The following is a 24,202-nucleotide window of genomic DNA, read 5'->3' as shown; positions in this document are numbered from 1 at the left end:
ATCAGTGAAGGAAACTCCCGACAGGAAGGCTGCGGAAGTGCCTAACGCCCTTGTTGAATGTGACTTGATAGATTTTGGGGCCGGTATCTCCTGTATTGAGTAGGCCAGGTGAATGGTCTCCACCAGCCAATGAGAGAGTCGCTTTCTGGATAGCGCTTGCCCCATAGAAGAGCCCTCATATGACACCAGGCACTTTTTCATCTTTCGGAATGCTTTAGTCCTGGAGAGATAATAAAGCAGTGCCCTGCGGACATCCAGCGACTGGAGAGCCTTCTCCAACGGCGTGGAGGGAGACCTGAAAAAGGTAGGCAGAACTATGTCCTGGTTGACATGGAAATCTGAAACTATCTTGGGCACAAAGGTGATGTCCGGACGTAGGAGGACCTTGTCCAGGTAGAATCGAGTGTATGGCACGTCCATACAGAGGGCAGTCAGCTCACTCAACCTGTGAGCAGTGGTGATAGCCACTAAAAAGGCTGCTTTCAAGGACCCATGTCTAAGTGTTGCAGAACTCATTGGCTTGAACGGTGGTTCTGTTAGAGCCGAGAGGACCAGAGAGATGCTCCAAGGTTCTATAGGTTTGCATACAGGAGGGTAGAGATTTGTAAGTCCCCTCAAGAAACTTTTACAGGAGGGATGGGAGAACAGTGTCTTACCATCCCAGCCAGGATGTTGAGAAGAGAGAGCCGCTAGGTGCACCCGTATAGATACGTTCAACAACTGTGCTGTCCTTAGGCTTGTCATGTAAAGCAAAACCTCTCGTACTGAGGCCTGTTTGGGACGGAACCCAAGAGTCTTTGCATAAAACGCAAATAGTTTCCACTTGCTGGTATAGCTTCGTCTCGTCGACGGCTTACGTTCGTTCAGCAGGATCTTTTTTAGCAGTCGATCCGCCACGCCGTCAGTTGCAGTTACTTCGGGATGTAATACCCTGCCGCCCTCTTGAATCAGTAGGTCTGGGCGATTTGGAAGTCTCTGGTAGGTATGTGAAGTCAGTTTGAGTAGATGTGGAAACCACGTTTGGCGTGGCCACCACGGTGTGATCAAAATGCATCTTGCGGGAGTACTCAAGAGTTGAGCTATTACTCTGCTCACAAGCGGCGGGGGCGGGGGGGGACATGTACGTATGATGGAGTGACCAATCCAGTTGGAACGCATCCCTCAGTGAGCGTGGATCGTGCCCCACTCTGGAGCAGAACAGTCTGCACTTCACATTCTGAGCCGTAGCGAACAAGTCTACCTGAGGATGACTCCAGAGGTCAAAGATTCTCTGGAGGTAACGGTCGTTTAGTTCCCATTCGTGGTGGTCCATTGAGAAGGAGCGGCTGAGACCATCTGCTAGGACATTGTCTGATCCCTTGATGTGCATCGCTACCAGCGTTATACTGCTGGCAGGCCCAGCCCAGCTGCAGAGGCAAGGCCCGGGGTGGAGGAGAAAGGGGGGGCAGAAGTGGCAGTGGGGAGGAGAGGCGGCTGGGCCTGGAAGTGGAGACTAGGACAGAAGGTGGAGGGGGAGGTAACCGCCGGCCCCAAAGAGTGCACAGATGCTCTGTGTGGGGTCGGCTAGTTATAATTTAAAAGCCCCTCCTTTTAAAATCAATCAATACTCATTCTAAATCATGGAGGAAATACAGATCAGAGCCAATCAGCTAGTAGTTCTGTGTGTCTGAGTTAGCTCTGAATTTGTGTTTTTCAAATACCACATAGCAAATGGCTGTTAAAAAGCAGTCTATGATTGCATTGGGGCAGGGGTCTGCTGGTCAAAGAAAAATAGACTGGCAGCGGCTTCTCCAAGGTTGTAGGCAGGAATCTCTCTCAGCCCTTGATGCACCAATGCCAGATCTGAATGCTCAGTGCACAGAGTAACCTGGAGACAGTGCCCCCCTGCCTGTTCAGGTAAGCAATAGCAGTGGTGTTGTCGAATTGTAACTGAACCACTCGGCCTCGTAGCATGGGAAGGAAGGCCATCATGGCTTGAAAGACTGCTAACAATTCCAGAAAATTTATGTGCAGTTGACATTGATTGCGGGTACAGAGATCTTGAGTTGTGGCAGCATTGCAATGCCCACCCCACCCTCGGAGAGAGGCATCCGTTGTTACCCAAACTGATGGGTTTTTTGGTTGGAACAGCACTCCTCTGAGCAGATTGGAGGTCTGCGTCCACCAGGACAGTGACCGAAGGATCGGTGCTGGCACCAGCAGAGGTTTTGTGGGACTGTCCCATAGTAGATTGAAGGAGGACAGGAACCACAACTGCAGTTTTCTCATTTTCAAACGTGTGTACCGCACAGTTGACCTGCAAGAGGCCATCAGACCTAATAGACGTTGAATGTGCCATGCTGTTTGAGAAGGCGTGGCCTGAAATTATTGAACCAGCGATGCGATGGTCCAATAACGGTCCTCTGGGAGAAAAGCCCTCCCCTCCGAGGCATTGAGCACAGCTCCTATGAATGATATGGTGGGTACCGGAGTCAAACTGGACTTTTTCCTATTGACCTGTATTCCTAGGTCCTGGAGGAGGTGTAACATGTACTTTATCTGTGAAAGTAACTCTTCTTTGTTTGTTGAGAACAGTAGCCAGTCGTCTAGGTACGGGTACAGTTTCAGACCCTTTGTCCTCAAATGGGCGACCACCACCACCATGCATTTGGTGAACACATGGGGTGCCGTGCACAGTCCGAACAGCAGGACTTGGTATTGGTAAAGCGAAGTCCCCACAGTGAACCGCAGATACTTCTGAAAGGAGGGCCGGATTCCTATGTGAAAGTAGGCATCTTTTAAATCTAATGTCGCAAGCCACCTCTCTTGATAGAGAAGAGGTAGGATGTCCTGTAATGTCGTCATTCAATACTTTTTCACATGGATGAACTTGTTTAGATGTCTTAAGTCCATAATTGGTTGAATCCCACCATCCTTCTTTGGTATCTGGAAGTAACAGGAGTAGAACCCCTCCCGTCGATTTACCCATCGCACTGGTACTATTGCCTTTTTTTGAAGGAGTTCTTGAACTTCCTGAAGTAAGGCCGGCATCGCTGTCGTGAAGCGCAAGCCCTGAAAGACGGCCTGGTCTTGAACTCTATCGCGTAACCGGAAGACACAATCTTCAAGACCAACCGATCTGATGTTATGTTGCGCCATGCTTTCACATGACTTGCCAACCTGATGGAGTTGGTGACTAGTGGGGCCGGCTGAGAGATGTTGTAGGCCGGAACTAAATCCTCCCCGCTGTTCTGGGAGGAAAGGCAATGGGACGTTCCAGGTAGTTGCAATGGGCTGTTGTGCGCTTCAAAGGCGCTGTTTGTTCCCGTCCCCCTGTTTATTGTGTTGGCCAGATGGAAATCTACCCTTCTGTTGGGTAGGCCATTTATTGAAGGGATGGTAGGATTTACGGAAGTCTCTCAGGTCTTGCTGTTTGTACGTGGACCGGGGTCGGTACTAGGAACGTTGCTTAGACCCGTAGGGTGTTGCCTGTGAGGTTGTAGATGTAAAGGTCTTCGCAGAAAATTTTGATTTCTTCATTTTTTCCATGGTGGCATCAGTCTCCTCTGAAAACAGTCCCTTTCCATCAAAGGGGAGACCTTCTATTTTATCCTTCATATCTTGTTGCAGGGCAGCAGACCGTAACCAGGCATGACGACGAAGGGTGATAGCCGTTGTAATGGATTGCGATTCCGATTCTGCCAAGTGCTTTGCTGTGCTTAACTGCTGACAGGTAAGGTCACCAGCTTGCTGCAATGTCTTACGGAAACGATGTTTCAGTTCCTCTGGGGACAGCGTATCCAGGTCTTTCTCTAAAGCTTCCCAGATACAATAACTATACTTAGCCATGCATGATGAATAGTTAACCACCTTAACCAATAGACAAGACGTGGAATATAATTTCCTGCCCATTACATCCAGCTTCCTGCCCTCTTTGTCTGCAGGGGTGGTATGTCGCCGACCAGATTTAGAGGAATTCGCACAGTCGATCACCAAGGAGTTCAGGACTGGGTGCTTAAACAGGTAAGTATTATCCTGCTCTTGTACTCAATACAGCCCCTCAAGCCTTTTTGAAGTAGGCGTAGATGTATGAGGTACCTGCCACGCGCATTGTGCGGCATTGGAAATGATGGGTAACAGAGGCAGTCTGATTGGTTGTGCTGATTGAGACCTTTGCATAAAGTTATAGACTGGATCGTCTATAGCAGTGATTCTCAAACTTGGGTCCTCAGGTGTTATTGGACTTCAACTCCCATAATCCCCAACCAAAGGCCACTGAGGCTGGGGATTATGGGAGTTGAAGTCCAATAACACCTGAGGACCCAAGTTTGAGAATCCCTGGTCTATAGTCTTCAGTTGTGAAGCGAGATCCAGACCCAGTGCATTAGCCATCCGATGCACATGGGAATGGTAAGCTTTTAATTCTTCTGTTGGTGATACATGAGAAGGGGTAGCCACATCTGGTGAAGGATCCAATTCTACTGTGTCGGACCTAAAATCCGACAAGCCATGATGGCTGTCCTCAGAATCAGGGTCCAAAATAGTATGGTGTGGCGTTACTCTTGGAGATAACACCAGAGGGGGCGAAGGAGCAGGAAGAGGGTCTGTTTGTGCACCTGTTGATGTGTAAGGAATTGAAAGGGTCTGAGTAGACATTGAGGTTGTATAGGTTCGTGTTTGAGTGCTCATATTGGCAAAAAGTTTTTTGGGAGGAGGTGGAGGAGCAGATGGCTCCGGAGTAGAAGGCAGTCTTCTCTGCCACGCACGGTCCTCATGAAAGTCATATGACGCACCAGGTGAAGCTGCACCTGGCAAAGCAGTCTCTCATGACGAGGAAACACAGTGACTGAAGCCACACGTATGCCAAGGTGTAGATGTATTAAACTGCACAGCTGTGAGCATCCGCGGAGCCGTGCCTGTAGTGTCTTCCTCTGAGTGTGGAAAACCGTGGAATATAGAAGGTGTATTTGCAGTAGAGTCTAACATCTTGAGTAGAGGATCCAGAGGCGGCGCACTAACGTCCTCCACGTCAGCATCCTCCAATGTAAAAGTCACAGGTAACCAGAATCTAGGGGTTACCGTGGTGATGCTTGTTGGTGTGTTTAGAGTGGACAACTGGGTATCCTCCTTCGATGTCAATGGTGAATGAATAGGGGTTGGTGCAGGAACCAGATCCCTAGAACTCGGTATCAAGAATGTCAAGGGCTGTACAGTCGACGTGGAAGCAGTCTGTAGTTCAGTTGAAGCCAACCGTAAAGTCTCTGTCGATGTCGACATCGATGCCGAAGTTGCCGCTCCTCTCGATGTCGAGTGTATTGGATCCATCGATATTGATGTCATCGGTATCGAGCAAGGATCAGGGCTCGGTGCCGAAGTGGCCGGTATCAGTGTGGACGGCATCGAGTGAGAGCCAGGGCTCGATGCCAAAGTGGTCAGCGGTGCATTCGATGTCGATGCAGCTAGATGTTGAATAACCGTCGACGTCGAGCGAAGCGTCGGTTCCGGTATCGAAGGTCCCGATGCCAATCCTGGTGATTGTATTTTCGATGTCGAGGGAATCTCAATGTCCTGAGCCGATCCCGGCGAAGGAGTCGAGTCCAACAGGGCTCACTTCTTCTTCTTCTTTTTGGCAGGGCCCGTCAGAGATGCCATTTTGTCGCCCGGCCCCTTCGAGGACTTAGGGGCCTTAGCGGGGGGCGTCAAAGTTTTAGACTGGGCCAAACCCAGGTCCTTCGAGCCGTGTGGCTATGGCGATTTCGCTGTAGAGGGCGCAGCCAACACATCATCATAAATAGATGCCCTCAGATGGAGCTCTCGATTCCTTCTAGTTTGTTTCGAGAAAGATTTGCAAATTGTACAGGCCGAAGTTATATGGGCCTTGCCCAGGCACAGTAAATATAAGCTGCGGAGGTCTTGAGAGGGCAATTTAGCATTACACTTAATACAGCGCTTAAAAGTTTTCTTTCCCTTCGGGGCGTCCATTTTACTCACGTCCAAAGTCTGTTGCCGGTAAATCAGTCCAATCTTTCAGTGCAAGGTTAAGGAGAAAAGAGCTGTCACAATCCGAGTCAACCGGGAGAGCAAGAGTCCGAATCAGCAAACAAGAGATAGTCCAAAAGCAGTCCGAGCCAAAAAAGCCAGTAGAAACAATTGAAAATGCCAAGGAAACACATGAAGGAGCCGCAGAAACCAAGCAATCTCTACAGCAGTCGCAAAGGAACTGAGCTGCCTGCACTTCCTCCCACCTTAAATAGCTACGTGGTCACGTGGGGAGGGGCGCAGGTGCCGAAAAGGAGCTGGGAAACTCGACACTGAGAGGCTTCCGCGCAGACGCAGAACCCATTCTAATGGATTCAGTGGATCCCGTACCAGATACAAATGTGCTAAGGATACGTACAGTATGAAGGTTTCATCCCACACAGGATTTAATGTCTGACTGATGACTCGGGTACGATGGGTCTGGTCTTCAGGGATCAGATTCTTCACCACAGCCTTGGATTGCTTTTTATTCTTTTGATGGGAGCTGCTCTTGGTGGATGTGTCCTCCTCTTTAGTTTCTATCCCTAGGAGGCAGTATGGGTCGCTGAAACCTGCAAGCACAGAATCGGCTATTGAAATGTGTGCATTCACTTCTTGTTTTAAGGCCTCAGCACTGCCGGTGGAATAGGAGTTTGCAGAATGTCCTAAAGCAACCCAGCATTTTAAAAAGCTAACCCCCAGCCAACTTGCCCCATTAGAGAAAACAGAAGGTGGAAGAAAAAACCACCATTCTCCCAGGTCCTCAAGTAAGATGGGTGAATTGCCTGCCCCCTCCAGTCCTCTCACATGGGTGGTGGGGTGGGTGGATCTGATTTCATTCTAAACTGTGGAAAGCACGGAAATTTGCAAGGCAAAACAAACAGGAGGTGTCAGCCTTGAGAGCTGCTCAGAAGACTGGTGCCTAGCAGTGAAGTCCCAGATCCATAGTGAATGTCTAAGGACTCCACTGGAGAGCTATGCACCCACCTCTTGCCATATAAGCCCCTCCCCTTCTTGTCTTACCCTCTGAAACAAGTCAGGATGGGTAGAGGTGAATCTGGGTGCCTGTATTTTGGTCGCTTCAAGTCCTGTTCATAATGGGTGGTACTTAGGATGCACTAATTACCATATGAAATGCCACAAGTCCCATGGGAGCCACAACAATAAGTGTCCTCCTCAGACCATCTGTTATCCATCTCTCTGGCCCCCATACCACAGAGGTACACTGGCTGGAACTGGAGCTATATTTAATATGTACATTGTAAAGTAAAGAGCACAACATAAGAGGCCAGCCCCATTTGCAGACTCGCTAAGCGCTTGCAAGTGAGAATCTAAATTTGTGCCAGGACCAGTTTATCTCTAGTGTGCATATACACACACATATGCGCCAGAACAACAGCAAAACTCTTAGAGCAAGGCAACAGTGCCAACAGGACTCAACAGGAGGTGGTAACAAAGAACCACATTCCTTTAGCTGCTCTTTGTGAAGGAAATTCTCAACAAGAAGGGCAGGCTGACTTTAGTTTGTAAGGACATTTCTGACGTGAAGTAGGAAATGTTGTTGGAGATCAGTATGAGGGCATAGTCTTTCCAGGCAAAGCTGTAGCTTCCCCCAAATAGGGTTATGCATATCCATTCATGGGTCCCTAAAAGCAATAGTCTGCAGAATCTGATAGACTTGTAAAATCTGATGGATTTTACAACTAAAATTGTACAGCATTGTAATTATTTTTTCTTGCTTTATGGCTTTTATTGTTAGCCATTTGGGGCATTTTAATAGGAAAGGCAGGATACACATATTTGTAATTAATTAAATTATAGAGTCCAGTTTTGAAACTGCATTTTCCATTTCCCCAAAGTGTCTGTATTTGAGCTGCAAACGCCTTTCTACTTACCACTGACATCTTTACCCAGAATGCCTCTGGCTTGCTTCACAGTTGTTTTGAGACAAAATGTTGGTGTCTGGAAGAAAAACAACAACATGTCTCCTTTAAAGAATTCAGCCTCCTCAGACCGACATTTCCAAGTACGTTATCCCAAGTCCATCTCCATCTATCAAAGGCAGGACAGGCCAAGCCACTTTTCTATCTCTTCAAGCAAAGCTACCAAATACATTTAGCAAAATGGCAAACTCAAGGAAGAAAATAATTAAATTTGTATCCTCCAACAGCAAGATGATTTGTGATCCCAAATGACAGAACTTTCAAAAGGCTGACTGCTCCTTTAACATTAGCCTGATCAGATGGATCATATTCACTCAGGAGAAATCACACAGAGCATTCAATGGGACTTATGCCCAAGAAAGTGCTCTTAGGAGTTCAGCTCTAAAGTATTATCTTGTGAAAATCTGCAAGTAGAAGATTCTCCCTTACAATAGTTCTCTGACAATCCTACACATTTACTCAAGTAAATTCAAGTGTTTACTCAGACGTTTCATCAAATTCCCTAATAAGAGTGCTTGGAATTACACAGCCTAGCTCTTTTCTCCTTTCCAAAGGCAGAGCAGGAAAATATTTTCAGACAGTTAATACATGTAGGCACTTCTGACCCTTGATCACATTCTACCCAGAGAGGAACAAATGAGTCATCAACTATCTGAAGGATTAAAGAGGAAGTTGCTAAGGCGCATTGACTCACATATCCCAGTACCTATGGAAATATATACTGTGCAGTGTACAAAGCCAAATAAAACAGGGAGAGTAGGAATCCTCAGTTTCTCCAAGACCAGTAATGTGCAGTCAGTTCCAAAAAAGACAGCTATTTCCCACAATCTACACCAGGGATGGCCAGATTCTGTACACTTAAGAGTTACTCCATTCTCACAGTCCAGGAGCAATAAGTGTATTTTGCCACACAACACCTCCTCACAGATTCCCCAAAAGACTAAGACTCTATTTTAAAAAAAACTGGCACCACCTACAGCTCTGGAGCATTCAGGGCCAAACTAAGCACTGGAGATCTAGTGCTGCTAGGGAGGGGCGCCCAACCCTTTCTTCCAGGGCTATTTAAATAAGCAAGTAAGTAAGTATTTGCCTGATCTAACTCCCTGCTCAAGGTCAGAAAGTGGTATTCCCTCTCAGAGGGGAACACCACAGGTATCCTATCCACATCTGTAGGTTTCCCACCACAGAACACACAAATTCTCTCCCCTCTGAGGCAGGGGAAGAGAATTTAAATGTGGGGGGGGGCGCGGAATGGTGCTGAGGACATGGGTTCACACCCATCCTCCCCCAATGCTACTTTCCCAGTCTTCAGAACTGTCATGTGGGGCTGCTCAGGAGTAAATTAAATAGCAAGTTCACAGGCAATGGATCCTTATCACAGAACTCCTGTGTCATGTCTAGTTTGACCCTGGGGCACAGTAGGGACGTTTCATACAAATCCAAAGAGGTGTAATAACGAAAGGTGGAATATATTCCTTACAACTTGGAAATCTTTTCCCCTTTTCCTTACATTTCCCCCCTCATCAGTCTCCACAAAAGTTGCAATGAAAAAGGGTGGGTTACAGAATGCAAAAGTTGGCCAGCAGATGGCACTGCAAAAATCATGCAAGGTCTCTGCTCAGTGGGTGTAGTGCCTTGCAGCTTGTGTACAGGGAGTAAGATGACACTTGGACATTGTGGGAGAACTTTGAACATGGTCGTTAATTGCTGCCTGGAAAAAGCCTTACAATTAGCCTGGTACATCTACCCTCATTATGATTGCCCGTGTGGAAGCACTATGAAAAAAGTTGGAATGTACACTACAAATCCGTCTGCTACCTAAGAGCATATAGTAAAGAACATGGATTTGTTCCTCCTGGACCCCTTTCACTACCCTGTCCACAATACTTGTGAGGCAAGAGAGTAGATTCTTTGCTTTCAGTACTTGACACTAGACAAAAGAGGCAATTTTAATCAATTTTGGTGACCCTGAAAATAAAACTGTGAGGAGAAGTTACTCCTGATTCAATAAAGCACAGTATGTGACTATGATCGTTTGTATTACCCCCAAAATGAGAACGCATTTTAAACTTTTGCAAGATCTCCCACTTCACTGTGTTTACATGCATATACCTGTAAATATATATGCTTAGGGAAGGAACAATATAAAATTATTCTACATCAACAAGCCTCCTTATCCACAACAATAATATTTCCTGAGCAAAGCAAGTATTTCTCTGGAATTAGAAAGTATCCTGTTGTACCTCCAGCTCAAGTCATGTCTCTGCACAAGGGAAAGAGAAAGAGTACATCTCTTTGTTCCATGTGTGCACACACACTGAATGCGCTCCAAGTAAGAATTTACCTCCAGATCTTTAACCCTCTGCAGTAGAATACAATGCTCTTCTGGATCCATACTGAAGGCCTGGTTTTAAAAATAGAGCAGAAATCATTAGAACAGAATTTCACTTTAATATGGCACAGAATGGGGGAAATCCCATTGTCCCATTTTCTCTTAAAGGGAAGCAGCAAGATATATATCTTTTAGGACTCAAATATTTTGGATTCTGCAGACAGACACTTCATGCAAGCCATTTAAGGGAATATCTATCAGTGTCTCTCTGCTGCAGTTCTTATGATTTCAATTTCCTGTGTCCCTTGATGTCTCAGGATTGCCGTTCCCTTCCTGTTCTTTGGGTCAGGCTGAATGGGCTGGTTTAAACAGGTTTGTGCCCAAGCAGTTGTGCACCCCTGCAGATACCATTCATCTTGCTAGAGTATCTTTTTTTTTTTAATGGAAGGAACAGGGAATACTCATAAAACCCTCTGTGAGAATGGTTGGTATATTGGTTGATATGGATTTACAAATTACAAGCAGGGGAGGGTGCTCTGATTGTGGAAGAGGACAGGCAACCAACTCTCCTCAAAAACAGGAGGGCCCTGTATAAAAGTTAGTCTCTCTTTTATGTGGCACTGACTTAATAGAGATTGGGACAAGAGAAATGATATTAGGACAGGAGAAATGACTGAACACATTGTTCCTGTTAATGTTATGGCTGAGCAAAAATTCACAAGCACAGAATACCCTAAATATAGCTTCCTGGTCAAAACTCAGTTTCACAGTTACATTTCCTTCCTTAGCCCTCTGGACAATCTCTCTGCCAGTAGGAAGGCACCTGCTGCTTTTCCCTCTCAAATCCCAGATCCTCTTCGAAAACGAAATCACCCACTGACTCAGTTTTGACCCAGTCTGCTGGCTTCTGCTCTCACTGTTATTCTTCTAAAGCGCCTCTCCAAAGAAAGTATGGGGAGGGAAAAGCTCATAGTGTTGTGTCTGTATACTACAGATAACAGCCACTTGTCCCAAGATAATATTTGGAGGTAATAAGAGAAACTTTAGCAGTCACTCCTCATAGTGGGAGTAGTGGGAGTAGGGAAGAAAAAGGAAAAGAAAAACAACCCATAAAAAAGAGGGATGTTGGACTTTGGGTCAGATAGTCAGTCAAAGAGATGGTTTTGGCCCTTAAGTCTGACCTTTTGCACATATGTGTACAGCTCATCTGGATCAACAACATGGTAAACTTCTGGTTTTCCCATCCGATGCAGAATGGTGTAGAGGACCTCTTCATACAGCAGGGTGAGCTACAACAGCATGTCAGGAGCAAATCATAATCAAGTCAACATTTTGTGAATTAGCATCTCCTCATACTACACTGTGATTTGTTACTCAGACTCTTGACAGATGTAAAAGCTGCCATTCACAAGGGGCAGGTCTTTCATAAAAAATAAGCCCAGGTGGCCCCCTCTAGCAACTCACCCAGCAGGATTTCATTACTTAGAATCAGAGAGCTAGGAGGAGCCATAATGGCCATCTGCTGGCCTTGGGCCAAAATAAACAAATACATACATACATACATAGTGGCCATCTAACCTATCTAGACCAATGTCACATGGTAGAACATCCATTGATCAGAATACACAATTTAGTTCACAAGCTGCCACAGAAAAACAGAAAACAGGTACAAGAGACCGTAATTATCTGTGGGTTTGCAGATTGCGGTTTCAGGTATCTGCAGATGGATCATAGAGACTCAGTTTCCTTATACACAGCATGAAATATAAGCTATTTTCACTTATCCATGGCTTCTGAGTTGCCGGAAATGGCTTCCGATCTGTCCAGCCACCATTTTGAAGTACAGAGCCAATTTGTGGCTCTTTTTGTAAGTTTAAAAAAAAAAAACATTTTAAACGAAAAATAAGAGCATTTGGGGGGCATTCCTGGAGACCAAGGTACTAGGCTTTTCTACCTTTATTTCTGATCCCTGCCTACTTTTAAAGATTTTTTTAAAGGAACCTAACCCCCGAATCCCCATAGACTCAAGGTCTTGTTATTCACGATTTTATCATCTGCGGAAATTGACAGAACGGATGCCCCAAGAATAATGAGGGCCACCTGTATTCTCAAAAGTATCTGCAGAGCAATTAGCTCCAAAAACTATCTGGTCTGTCAATTGTAATATATTACCTACTTACCAACCAAATAAACTGCCAACTGCTACACATGGGATAACAGTGCAAGTGCAGGGTATTTAAGAAGTTGCATACAATTTGGAAAACTCAAAAGGAAATGCTCACCACCTGACTGGCATCTTGTTTCAGCCCATCCAGCTGGGAAGAGGGGACCTGCCGCTGGAAGGCAGCTCCAGATCTAGGCATCAGATCTCACTGCCGGGAGCCCCCCCCCCTCACCATACAGTGGTTGATGCAATGCCCAGCTTTAGATGTAGTCCAGTCCAGCCCAGCCTGGTCAGCATTTTTGTCAGGTTTAGGGGAAGAGAAAGCAGGTCTGTGGTTGCTAGGAAACCTCAGGATGTGCTTTCCAACCAACCACAATGTGGCAGAAGGGGCATGGTATGGTTTGGTCAGATATCTGTGAGTTGATCAGGAGAAATGTGGGGAGGACAGCACTGAGCTTGGCCTCTGCCTAGGACAAGAGCAGCTGGCTCCGTATTTACTGAATGTACACCTTCCAAATTATCCGGCCAAATCTCCTTATTTAACCAATCCATGCTTTATATTATAAGTGAAAGTAGCCTTGCAGGGGCATAGCGAGACCCCTGGGGCACCCTAAGCTATGCACCCTACCTCTGACATCAGGCGCAAGGGGTGGGGCAACCAGCATCTTCCTGCCGCCGTTCCTACCTGCCAGCATCTCCCTGCTGCTGCCACCGCTACATAACTGTTGGCCTCCGGTGTGTGTGTGTGTGGGGGAGTGAGCCGAGCGGCAGCAGCAAGTGCTGTGGCTGTCAGGAGGGCCTCTCCAACTGGCTGAACTACGCACCTGCGCAGTTTGAATATGGATGTCACATGCCCGTGACATCACAGGCATGTGGTGTCCATATTTGAACTGCACAGGTCCGCAGTTTGGCCAGCCGAAGAGGCCCTCCAGGCAGCCACAGCGCCTGCCACTGCCTCCACAGGGGGTGGCTTGCCCTGCTCAGCTCACCACCACCCCATCCCCTGGAGGCCAACAGTTAAGGAATAGTGGTGGCAGGAGAGGGGTGGCGGGGCAGCCTGCTTGAGGGCCCCTTTGGGGGGGGCCTGACCCTCTGGTCCCAGGGACATTTGTCCCTGTTTGTCCAATAGGCGCTATGCACATCTAGCCTTGTTTATAAATGAAGAGGACATAAAGCATAAAACATACCTGCACTATTTCACTATCACGAGGGCTGAGCACTTTAAAAGTTGCAACTGTCCTTTCCACATATCCCTACAACACTTGCACTGCCAGTTGATGGAGATCAACACAGAGATGACAAACCAGTTCTGGCTGGGCACAGTTGGAAAAAGGATGCTGGACTAAATGGGCCATTGGTCTGATCCAGCAAAAGTCTTTATATTCCCTGTCAGGGAATACAGCCGAGGGTCTTACCTCTTTCCTCGAGAATTTATGGGACAAGTCCATCTGGAAGAAATAAGAAAAACAGACTTTCACTGGCCTGCTATAAGTTCTATTTATATCGTTCCTGAAATAGTTTTAATGTTTTCATTTTTTTCCTTCTCCTTACAAAGAGACGTGAATTATCTTGATTTGCCCAGTACCCCTCAGGGACTGAAGTCAGACTGGGATCCCACCTCCCAGTCCAGCACAACACTCCCATGATTCCCTTGTCAGTTCTGGTTGAAAAGATGCCTTTCCTGAACATGCAGTCCAGACAAAAGAGGTACAAATACTATACTGACTGTCCCCCACTCTTTGAACCTCCCAGCTCCGTAATCACGATGCAGATAGATTATGTTATCAAGATTGATGGCAAGCAGGCTTCACAGAGCTCAGTCTCAGAATCAGTTTCCCATACTCGGACTCGGCCCCAGAACACAACAGAACAATGAAGCGCCAAGACAGATCTGCATTAATAAGGTGGGGAGGGGAGCTACAAAAATGTGAATGTGCCTGAGCTCTCTTTTTAATGTATGTGTATATGTAACACACAGACACAAATCAAAAGACTAGTCAAACCTAACAGCCACTCTGTTGCTGCCACTTTCCCCAAATAGCCCTCCAGCTAGTTCCCCGAGACAGGTTGCTTCCCTCTTTGGGACTCAGCAGCAGGGGATGGCAAGTGAGTCCCATGTATAGGAGGGGAGGAGGCAGCAGAAGGGTGGTGTGCGTGAGGCGAGGTGGCAGCTGACTCACTCACAGCTAGTGCTGCCCCCATCTCAGTAGTAGCCCACCTCAGGAACCAGTTATGGATCACTTTAAAAGACACATTAAAAGGCAGCTCAAAAGACTTCACAGTACAGTTTGTCTCTTATAAATATATATATAGAGAGAGATCCGTCTTGGCCCCAGGAGTGCCTCTGAATGCAACCTGTATCAAGTACCTTTCCCTCCCCACAGAGTAAACAAAGACCACCCCTACATACCTGAGGTTAGCAGACAGGGCATCTCTGTCGGAGGCAATAGCTTTCAGGGCGCCATTCTATAGCTTACACTTTATTAAATAAATAAGTCCGTCAGCAACAACTTGGCTGTAGTTTGGCCTCATTAAGGTTTGCGGTGGTATATACATGTGTCTAATAAAATTTTAAGAAAAATTCTCACAGCAAGCCACTTCTAACTTCACTGTAACAGTTACATCTTTTTATGTCAAATTGTAAAGAAATAGTCAATCACTGTGAAACACATAGTGAACGACAGGCACCACTATTTATAGCACTGGGCACAATCCATGGAATTCTGTGGCAGCCATCTGACTGGGAATAGCAGCTCAAAAACGGAAGAGTTCACTCTTATTGGGCTACTGTGCTGTACTTTGCACAAGAGGTAGGAATTTCAAGGTTACAGCTTATTTCCTTGTGGGTGAGGCTGCTCATGCTTTTTGTGGAGCAAACTTCCTGGGCAAAAATTGGTAGGAAAATAAGGCTCAGCCTGAGCTGGCTACAAAAAGCTGGCCTTATGTACTGCCATGGATTGTTAAAAGACTGGACAAATTTATGACTAATAAAAGTTAACTCGTAAGCCTGTGAAGCTGATCTTGAACATTAGTAGGCTGCAATACTCCCAATGTGTGCTTCAAGAAGGAAATAACGTGGCTGTCCGGCGGGCGTGGGGCAGTGACGGGGCTCTGGGGAGGCCCCTCCCCAGAACATTTGGAGGCCCCCCAGAAGACAAGAGGCCACGAATCAAATCCCCATGGTCTGTGGCTAAGTGCGCCTCTAAGTGCGAAATAACTATTGAACCTCCTACAGAGACGTGGATGCCCCAACTTTCACTTCTGGTCTTACAGAAGAACTGGAAGTGTTGCTTGTAACACCATTGCTATATATTCTCCATATTAATAGTAAGATGTCTTTTGAGATGCTGCTTTGGAATCTACTGATTCACAAATTGTGGCTTTATATGGAAAAAGAAACATCATGCTATACTATAATGGGTTAGTGTAGGGGAGCATGTGTTGGGGTGGAGAGAAGAAAAACAGCAAGAGCCCTTCCAGACCTTTCCATCATGAACCCTCTATCTATGAACACTCATTGGCCGCATTCTCACATAATGTGAAACCGGAGGTTGACGAACCCATGGTTTCAATTTTCAACCATAAATCGCGTTGCAGACATTCCTCCAACCACGGTCCGACAACCTCTGGCTTCAGGAGAAGGGAGCCCCTCTTTCTTCCTGGTCCGCCAAGGCTGTGTCCCAGCAAGCTCCATAGTGCTTGCATTGTCAAACTGTGGGCAAAGTGTCGGTCAGCACGTCACCAGAGTGGCTGTGATTGGCCACAATCTTGAAGGGGGCATGCTGAGCACCATCGTGCCTTTTGGCAATTGTCTGCCCACCCTTGACAGGGAAATGGCTTTTAAATCCCTTTAAATGCCATGCCAGCACTGCTTCTTACAGCAATTGCACTGCCCGCTTCCTAAGAACCCCACATCAAAACTGTCCCACACAAGCATGATGGGGCGGGGGGTGTTTCTTGGGCGGCACTATTTTCCTGGTACTCAGGGAAGGGAAGGGAACATGATGACTACCTAGGAGTGGATATGTATATGAGGGAGGGCAAAGAATCCATGGGGGGGGGGTGTTTCTGTCCTGCTGTGACTTAGGCTGTTCTTGTGAGGGCTTACCCCAGCAAAGCAGTCCATGCAGACTGAACCACACTCCTGCTCTCCTGGAAGCTTGCTGCCAGTGAGCTACTCCTCTCATGAGAGGGCCAGTCTACTTGAGAGGACTATTGGGTTAAACACCCTTGGTCTTCCATTGGACTGCATGCTCATGAGTTGAGCGAACACAACAAAGGGGCCCCCGCTTGTGTGGGGCCCCCACTCTCCCTGGTTAATGATAGAACTTTTGCAGTGCAACCCCCTCCTCCCCTGGGAAGCCTTGCACAGACCCAAAGGAGATCACGATACTCCATGTGTCAGAGCCTAGCTGCATGTGCAGACAGGGGGAACACCAGGTGCAGGGGCAGATCTTTAGTCCCATTCAAAATTCCTGGGTTCGGGCCGGCATTGCGCTATATGCCGATCTGCCACCATGGGGAATTGTGGGAAAGGGGAGCCCAAATTTGCAGGGACCCCAAGAAAGTGGGGTCGCTGTTTCGGGGCACAAGCAAGGGTGAACATGTCCACATGGGTGGATGGGATGGCAGTGGGCACACTTCCGTAGCTACTTGGCAGCAGTCACCAAGACAGAGACATGCGTTTTGGGTAGTGTACAAATGTGTTAAATAAATAATAATAAATAAATAAAAGAGGAAGAGCAGTTGCTGAGGTACCTGTTGCTATGGCTTCCTTGTATACAGCAATCTGGCTTGATATCGAGCCCCCATAGTCTGACACTCTTGTGAGAGAGCGGTCTGTTGGAGAAGGGTGGTGTTTTTTTGTTGTTGTTTTTTTTTGTCATCACACATTATTGGCAATTCTGCCCAAGAGCCCTGTCCCCACTGACAGATCTTTTCATGAGTTGTTAGGGGGTGTCCCCATGGCCTTACAATCTTATGAGTGAGCAGTCCTCTTGGGATCAGCATCCTTCGTCATCCCATGTGTCAAATCACTCCTTTCACGGGGGGCAATGCTGATCCTGCTGCCCAGCCCTTCTCATGACTAAGCCTAGGGATAGACACAGAGAACCCCAAGGCGAAAGGGCTGAGCCCTCCTTCCCCAACATCATTGTACAAAAGTTAGAAATAGTCTGTTCAAGAATTCCTGTTTGGTGCTGCCTTTTAAACCCAACCCCGGGTATCCCCACCCTAACATATCACAGTGCTGTAATGGGGTGCCTTGCTTATGTTGCCACTTGGAGTGTGCACGCTTGTGAACATACATCATTGTTGCTTCATTCTCAGGGAACAAAGGACTTAGTACCCTTTGATGTATGTCTTGTCATTCCGTCCCCTTTCCCTCCTGCTTGCCAGGAGGGGGGAGCCAGGGACAGGGTGGGAACATGGAATGCCCCTGTGTGACTTTACCAGTTGACAGGCTGACAAGCTTGCGATGGGATGTGACAGCATCCTTGTTGACGGGCAACTGCACTGGGATAACCACCTCGGGATTGTTTTAATGAAAGGTGGGATAAAAATAATAATTAATAAATAGGTTGCTGCCTCTGAGACAGGAGGGGCGGAGCTGGTGGTCAGTGAGGCAGCCAGCAAGAAGCACCACAGGCATGGAGCGGGCATGATCCTGGGTGGGTCTGTGCTGCCGCCTCTATGATTGTGGTTTCAAAAACTGCATGGAACCATGTCCGCTTTCAGACACAACCCTTCAGCCCGTAAACCTTAAGTCTCAGTGGTGAAACTTACTGCAAACCAAAAGGTTCAAACTGGAGTTTGGTGAAGTAAACTGCAGGTCGCTTTCCACACAAAACCACGATTGCATGCATTTGGACATAACAGAGTTCCAACCTCTGCACAGGGTAACTCCAGTTTTGTGCTACGTCCAAATCTGGCCATCATTATGGGCGATTTTGTAGGGTGTGTCCAGATAATGTTCTCCACATTACATGTGTAAGTTGCCCTACTCTGATGAGATGAAACGTCAGTTTCTTCTCAGAACTAATTTATTCTGACTTGAAAATGCTGGAGGAACAACTTGAGCCATGATGAAAGGTGTAGAGTGATAAACCATAGTGCAATTACTTGTCTGAGCCTGAGGTGGAGAGGTTTTCTACATAGCTGAGAACATATTCGAGGACTGGATCTGAAGGGCACACCTTCTCTTCTGCACTTGAGTGCACCTTTGTTGCTATTATGATCTTCTGCCCCTTCATTGTTTTTTAAAATAAAAATCCCATTCCGATGGGCTATTCAGATGTAAATCTCACTGCTGCTTGTAGGACTTCCTGCCAAGAGGAGCGGGGGAAGAGGAGAAAAACAGGTTGCTCACCAGTAACTATTGATCTGGTAGAGATCTGTCAATATCCATAAGAATGGGTGGAGAGGTTTTCTGCACAGGCGCATTACCAATGTTTATGGATCTTGATGGATCTCGATCCAGATCCACAAGTTTTGGGGAAAACAGTATAGAAGATGGAAGATTAAGATAGAAGTTTGGATTTGAAAAACAAACACACACTGGCTGATATCCTTCTGACTAAATTTGCTAGAAGAAGTCCTGTTGAAGTTTAGTAGCAGGGGCGTAGAAAGGTTGGAGTGGGCCCAGAGACAAGATTTTAAAATGCGCCCCCCTCACTGAAGCTCAGCTCATGAAGTAAAGAAATCTTAAACGAGGCTGAATGGTGGTAACAAAAAGCATATATATATATATATATATATATATATATATATATATATATATGCCGCAATAGAACATCATCCTAAATTATTATTTTTAAAAAGGTTTTGTAAATTGTGGATGATGCCAGTCATTTAATGGTACTAGAGAAAGACATGCTGTTCTGGTAGCTCCAGGTCTTAACACTCACATGAATTTTGGAGGATGAATACAACAGAAGGAAGCCCGGGCGGGTGCGTGGCTGGGGGAGTCAGTCATGTGACTTGCCTTGGGGGTGACCCCCAAGGCAGTGGGCCCCCAGACAACTGTCTCCCCTTGCCCTATTATAGTTACGCCCCTGTTTAGTAGTCTTTAGTAACTCCTACTAATGAGTGATTTAGTAAGAATGTTGTCAGCCGCTGGTTCTGTCCTGCCTGCTCCGATCATGATCTTGTAAAGTCAAAATGTCAAGCATCCAAAATTTAAAATGTGCTGCAGCCAGCAATCACTCCTTCTGTGCCTCCCCCCTCAAGCTGAAACACCTATCCAATCCACCTCCTTTGCTCCCCATTGTTGACCTCTCCACAAACATTTTCATTAAAGAGAGAGAGAGAGAGAGAGAGAATATAGCAATATTTCTATTATATAACTGATTCCTCTCCCCAGTAACTGAAAGAGTGCACGCACGTTGGCCACTTCTGGTATGACACTGACCGGGGCTGCAGGGAGGTACACCGCAGCCCCACACTAGCAGTTTTTTACACAGCGCCAGTGGGAGGAAAGTGGCAGGGAAGGGAAGGGCAACCTTCCTGCCCCTTAAAGGCCCCCCCCCCACTGAACCAGCTCAAACACTCGTGCCGAATGGGTTTGGCACTCCGTAAAAAGAGTGCCGAACTGGTTCGTGCACATCTCTAATTCCCAGATGTTGTTGACTACAACTCCCATAATCCCCAAGCAAAAGCCACTGCAACTGGGGATTCTGGGAGTTGTAGTCAACAACATCTGGGAATCCCTGTTAAAGGGCACACTGGTCTCAAAACCACAATATAGGCGTGTACAATCAACTGGCAACATCTCACCCCCAGTTAGAAAGGAAGTAAGTCCCACAATGTTCAGTGGGGCTTAGTCCCAGAAAGTGTGCACAGAATTGCAGCCAAGTCACAAAAGAGGAACAATCAGGTGAGAGGAAACTATTTCAGGGCATGGTTAATTACTGATCAGCAACAGTGTCCAGAGGACTAGCAGTCACTTGAAACTTCATCAAACCGTTTCTTCTATTCCAAGCTCCACAGGAATCTCAGCAGAAGGAAGGGTGGGGGCAGGGGGTGATGCTGCAGAAATTCAGTAAACTGGAAGTGTGCTAAAAAGACATTATCTGTGTGGATGTGGGAACCGTGAGAGGGTCAGGGAGGATACAGACAATCCACTGGCAACATCTCACCCCCAGTAAGAATGGAAAATAGCAACACAGGTACACAAAAGAAACCCGTGAGTGAGAATTGCTATAAGTGGAAGCTCCATTTCTCTTCTGCATGCAGCTCAGTCCAGAAACTCACAGAATTACATGCAAAAAAGCTCTTCACTCATAAGGGTCCTAGGAGATGAGGGGTGAGGGAACTATGAAACATAGTATGAACAAGTCCTGCATCTAATAAAACTTTTTTTAAAACTTGGAATTAAAAGAGCAGTTTGTACCCAAAGTGTCATCTCCATTATTGCTATCAAGGCATCAGAAACAACGGGAATAGCAGATGGAACAGACAGACTGGTCCTAGAACAGCTTGATAAACAGAGTGGCTATTAGTTGTGCCCTCAGCTCCAAAAAAAGTGGAGTAATTGCCAGTGGTTGGGAGGGCTCAGGGTGGTCTCTAGGCATTTATCAAAAACAGTTGGACAGCAAATAATTTACCCCAGGAAGCTCTGCCTTTAGAAAGTGTTTTAAGAAGTGCACATGTAAAATCAGCCAGAGTATCTAGAGTTACATTGAATTTTTAGGCAGCACAGCATGAAAGGGGAGGAGCAGGGGTGAGGAAGAAACTAAAACCAGAGAGGTCTGTGGCAGTTTAAACAGTATTCCCATAGTTAAAAGACTACATACTTCATTGCCATCTTCTCCAGGGATTTCTCCAGCTGGGTTCTCTCTGCTGGCTTCCATGCTGCAATGGCCTGGAGAAAGCTTGAGCTTTCTGGAGGACGATATCACCACCAATGTATATTTCTGTTTCAGGCAAAGGCTGAACCCTATATTCAGAAGCCTGTCCTTACTAGCATACTGTTCCCATCAGCTCACATGCTTTAGAGGAAACCACACTCTTTTATCACACTCTGACCATAGTAACAGCAAACGGAAATGTACAGGGCTCTCCTTTAACAGTGACTGAGTTATACTTTCTCCAAAGCATGTGGAGCCCCTTTTATGCTGATAGGCTACCCCAAAGGAATTTCAAGTCCTGTGTGACTGTTTTCTCTATAATTGCATATGCGCTTTCACATGCACAGACCAACTCCTAAGGGCCATGTGCGAAGAACAGCTGTGGGCTTTTAAGAGAGCCTTCTTAAATTCTCAACCATGACCCTGAAGTCTCTGCTGGCAACGGTAGGATGATGCCAGAGGCTCTTTTACCCCTGGACTTCTGGGCCGAAGTCCAGGGCCTCCACACCCCCTGGGGGCCCACAAATCATTTTTAGTCTGTCCCAGGTGGTATGGTTGTGTTAAAAATGTGTTGAAAATGCTGTGGGGGGGGGGGCATGGGCTCCAAAATTTCCTGGGTGCACCTCTGGATGACGCATTCCACAGGCAGTTTTGCCCCTTTTATTTACTTTGATCAAGCTGCCTGCTCTCCTTACTTTCTTCCACAACATGCAAGGCTCCAGTTCTGCTAGAGAGCAAAGAAAACCTTCCCATGGGGACCACCAGTAAATGTTCAGGTTTTCTGAAATGTTTTCTGACAGATTGAAGTTGAACTATGATTTTTCATTGTTCTTTCAGGGTAAGGGCATTGGCTACAAACGGAGAGACTGAGTTTTCTTGCCAGCAGGCATTTCATAGCCCTTCAAATTTGCCTTAATAAACACCATTGTAGTCTTTCCCTCTTTGTATTTCAGAGTTATTTGGGTGCAAAATAACACAAGCAACAAAATCTGATGCTTTTCTGTATAATTCTGATTTGTTTAGTTCCCATTTTGAAGGAGGTAATAAAACCTGACAGGAATTGTGTGCAGAATAAAAGAAAGCTGCTTCCTTTAATCATACTGAGCATGCTCCACTGCAGTTGAATATGCTCAGTAGCATAGAGCAAAACAATCTGACAAATTAAAAAAAAAGTTCACTGCACTGGCCATGCAACAGCCACTTTCATGACCCCTCCAGAAAGGAAGAATAGTCGTGGAGGCACCTGCACAGAGCATGGGAGAGAACTAGACTCACCTGGCTCTCTGCTGCTTCCACCTTCATAAGTGCTGTATTATAACATTAGAGAATTTAAAAAGCATACATAATTATTCGTGGAGGGGGATATAATTTAGATTAATTATAAAAAATGAAGCTATGGACACAGGCCTCAAAATCCTTTAAGTACCTAGCAACGCCCCTGCTCACTGGTTAACATAGATTGGAACTACACTCAGAGAAACCTGCCTGAGGAGAAGAGAGCTCTCATTCTAGACACTTTTGTTTTAAAGGTTAGCAGGTATTATCAGGTATTCCTTACACTCACTCCATTCTTTACATTTTCTCTATAATCATTTCCATTCATTATTCTCCAGCCTTGCTATCACCTTGCTTAAAATGAGGTTGCTCACATTAGACAGTGCCATGTTAATCTGTGTACATTTTGTTTATTTTACTTGGGTGCATTTTTTAAAAATTTTAATTTTTAACCCATTACTGTACCCCTGAAACCTTTGAAGTGAGGCAGGCCATTTACTGGATATAAAGTGCCAATGAAGTGGGGCAGGCCATTTACTGGATGCAATTGCCAAGTAGACAGGCATAATTACTTAGTAGGGTTTTTTGCTAACTCAACTCCATATTGCAAAAGTTGTGAAATCCAAATGAGAAACAGCAGCAGTGTGTAAGAACTGAGCATAAGGAAGTAGGATTACAAGAAGATGAGAAAAGATGGTTATGCAAATTTAGGAAGGAGATGAGAAGGAAGTTGAACCAGGACCATTAAAGCACCCATACAGCTGCACTGTAATGCACACCAGATGCACATCATCTGCTCTGACACGGGACTTTAAATAGGTATGCTATAACATGATATATATTACCTTAATGGAAATTATACCAGATTTGAAAAGGCCGCTTTGTCCCTTTTTGCTTAGCGGCAATAAAATGTATATGCACAGACTCATGTACCCCAATTCATGCATCTTGATACTCACCCTTCACCACACCTGGTGAAGTTTGCTGCTTTTGTAAACTATGCCATTCCAGCCTTAATTTCCATTATGAGAAACAAGAAGAAGTTCTGGTAAGAACTAATCTGGTAAGAATTAATTAGTTCTTACCAGAAGTTCCTTTCACTAGAATTTTAATTGATAGTTATCTTCAACTTGATGCACTTTTTGTTGTTAAACACCAAATGCCATATGCAGAGTACAGAAGAACAGTATTCATCAGAGCCTCATCAAACCCTAACCATCTGTAAGAACAGGATGCATTGCACACAGGTGGAAGATGGCAGTGGGATACTGATGTCATTATAAAACATGCTGTTGTAATGTCTCTGAGGGGTACTAAATTTGATCTAAGTTGGTCCAGGCAGTGCAAAGTTGTTATGGGGAACACACACATGGACAGCAATGCAATCTAATAAGGCTACTTTCCATGAGGAAATTAGGCAAACAACAACAACAACAACAACAAACAGTTGAAGTGTCCCTTTGGTGCATTACAACTGCATAGTATTAGAAACGGGATCCAAATTGGTCTGAGCATTGCAAAGTTGTTAGCCAGGAGCACACACAGAGCTGCTATATTGAAATGCATTATTGAATTCATTTATGGGCTATCAAGGTATAATGTCCTCTATAATCTTAACCTGTATTCCAAGTTTGGTTCCCACTTC

General features: G+C 46.0%; 1 protein-coding gene across 1 annotated transcript in view; it reads right to left on the bottom strand.

The window, feature by feature from the left end:
* Nucleotides 1-21,320, bottom strand: part of UNC13D (unc-13 homolog D) — a 60,086-nt gene extending 38,766 nt beyond the window's left edge. The window contains exons 1-6 of the mRNA XM_053299903.1: nucleotides 21,229-21,320; nucleotides 13,852-13,884; nucleotides 11,454-11,561; nucleotides 10,285-10,344; nucleotides 7,893-7,959; nucleotides 6,377-6,569 (exon numbers count right to left, since the gene is read on the bottom strand). Coding sequence (XP_053155878.1) covers nucleotides 6,377-6,569; nucleotides 7,893-7,959; nucleotides 10,285-10,344; nucleotides 11,454-11,561; nucleotides 13,852-13,884; nucleotides 21,229-21,285 — 518 coding nt within the window. The 5' untranslated portion in view covers nucleotides 21,286-21,320. The remainder of the gene's footprint in view (nucleotides 1-6,376; nucleotides 6,570-7,892; nucleotides 7,960-10,284; nucleotides 10,345-11,453; nucleotides 11,562-13,851; nucleotides 13,885-21,228) is intronic.
* Between the last annotated feature and the right edge of the window lie 2,882 nt (nucleotides 21,321-24,202).

The sequence above is a fragment of the Hemicordylus capensis genome, chromosome 2 (assembly GCF_027244095.1).
Source record: "Hemicordylus capensis ecotype Gifberg chromosome 2, rHemCap1.1.pri, whole genome shotgun sequence".
NCBI classification, from domain to species: Eukaryota; Metazoa; Chordata; class Lepidosauria; order Squamata; family Cordylidae; genus Hemicordylus; species Hemicordylus capensis.
This window is presented reverse-complemented; position numbering and strand designations above follow the sequence as displayed.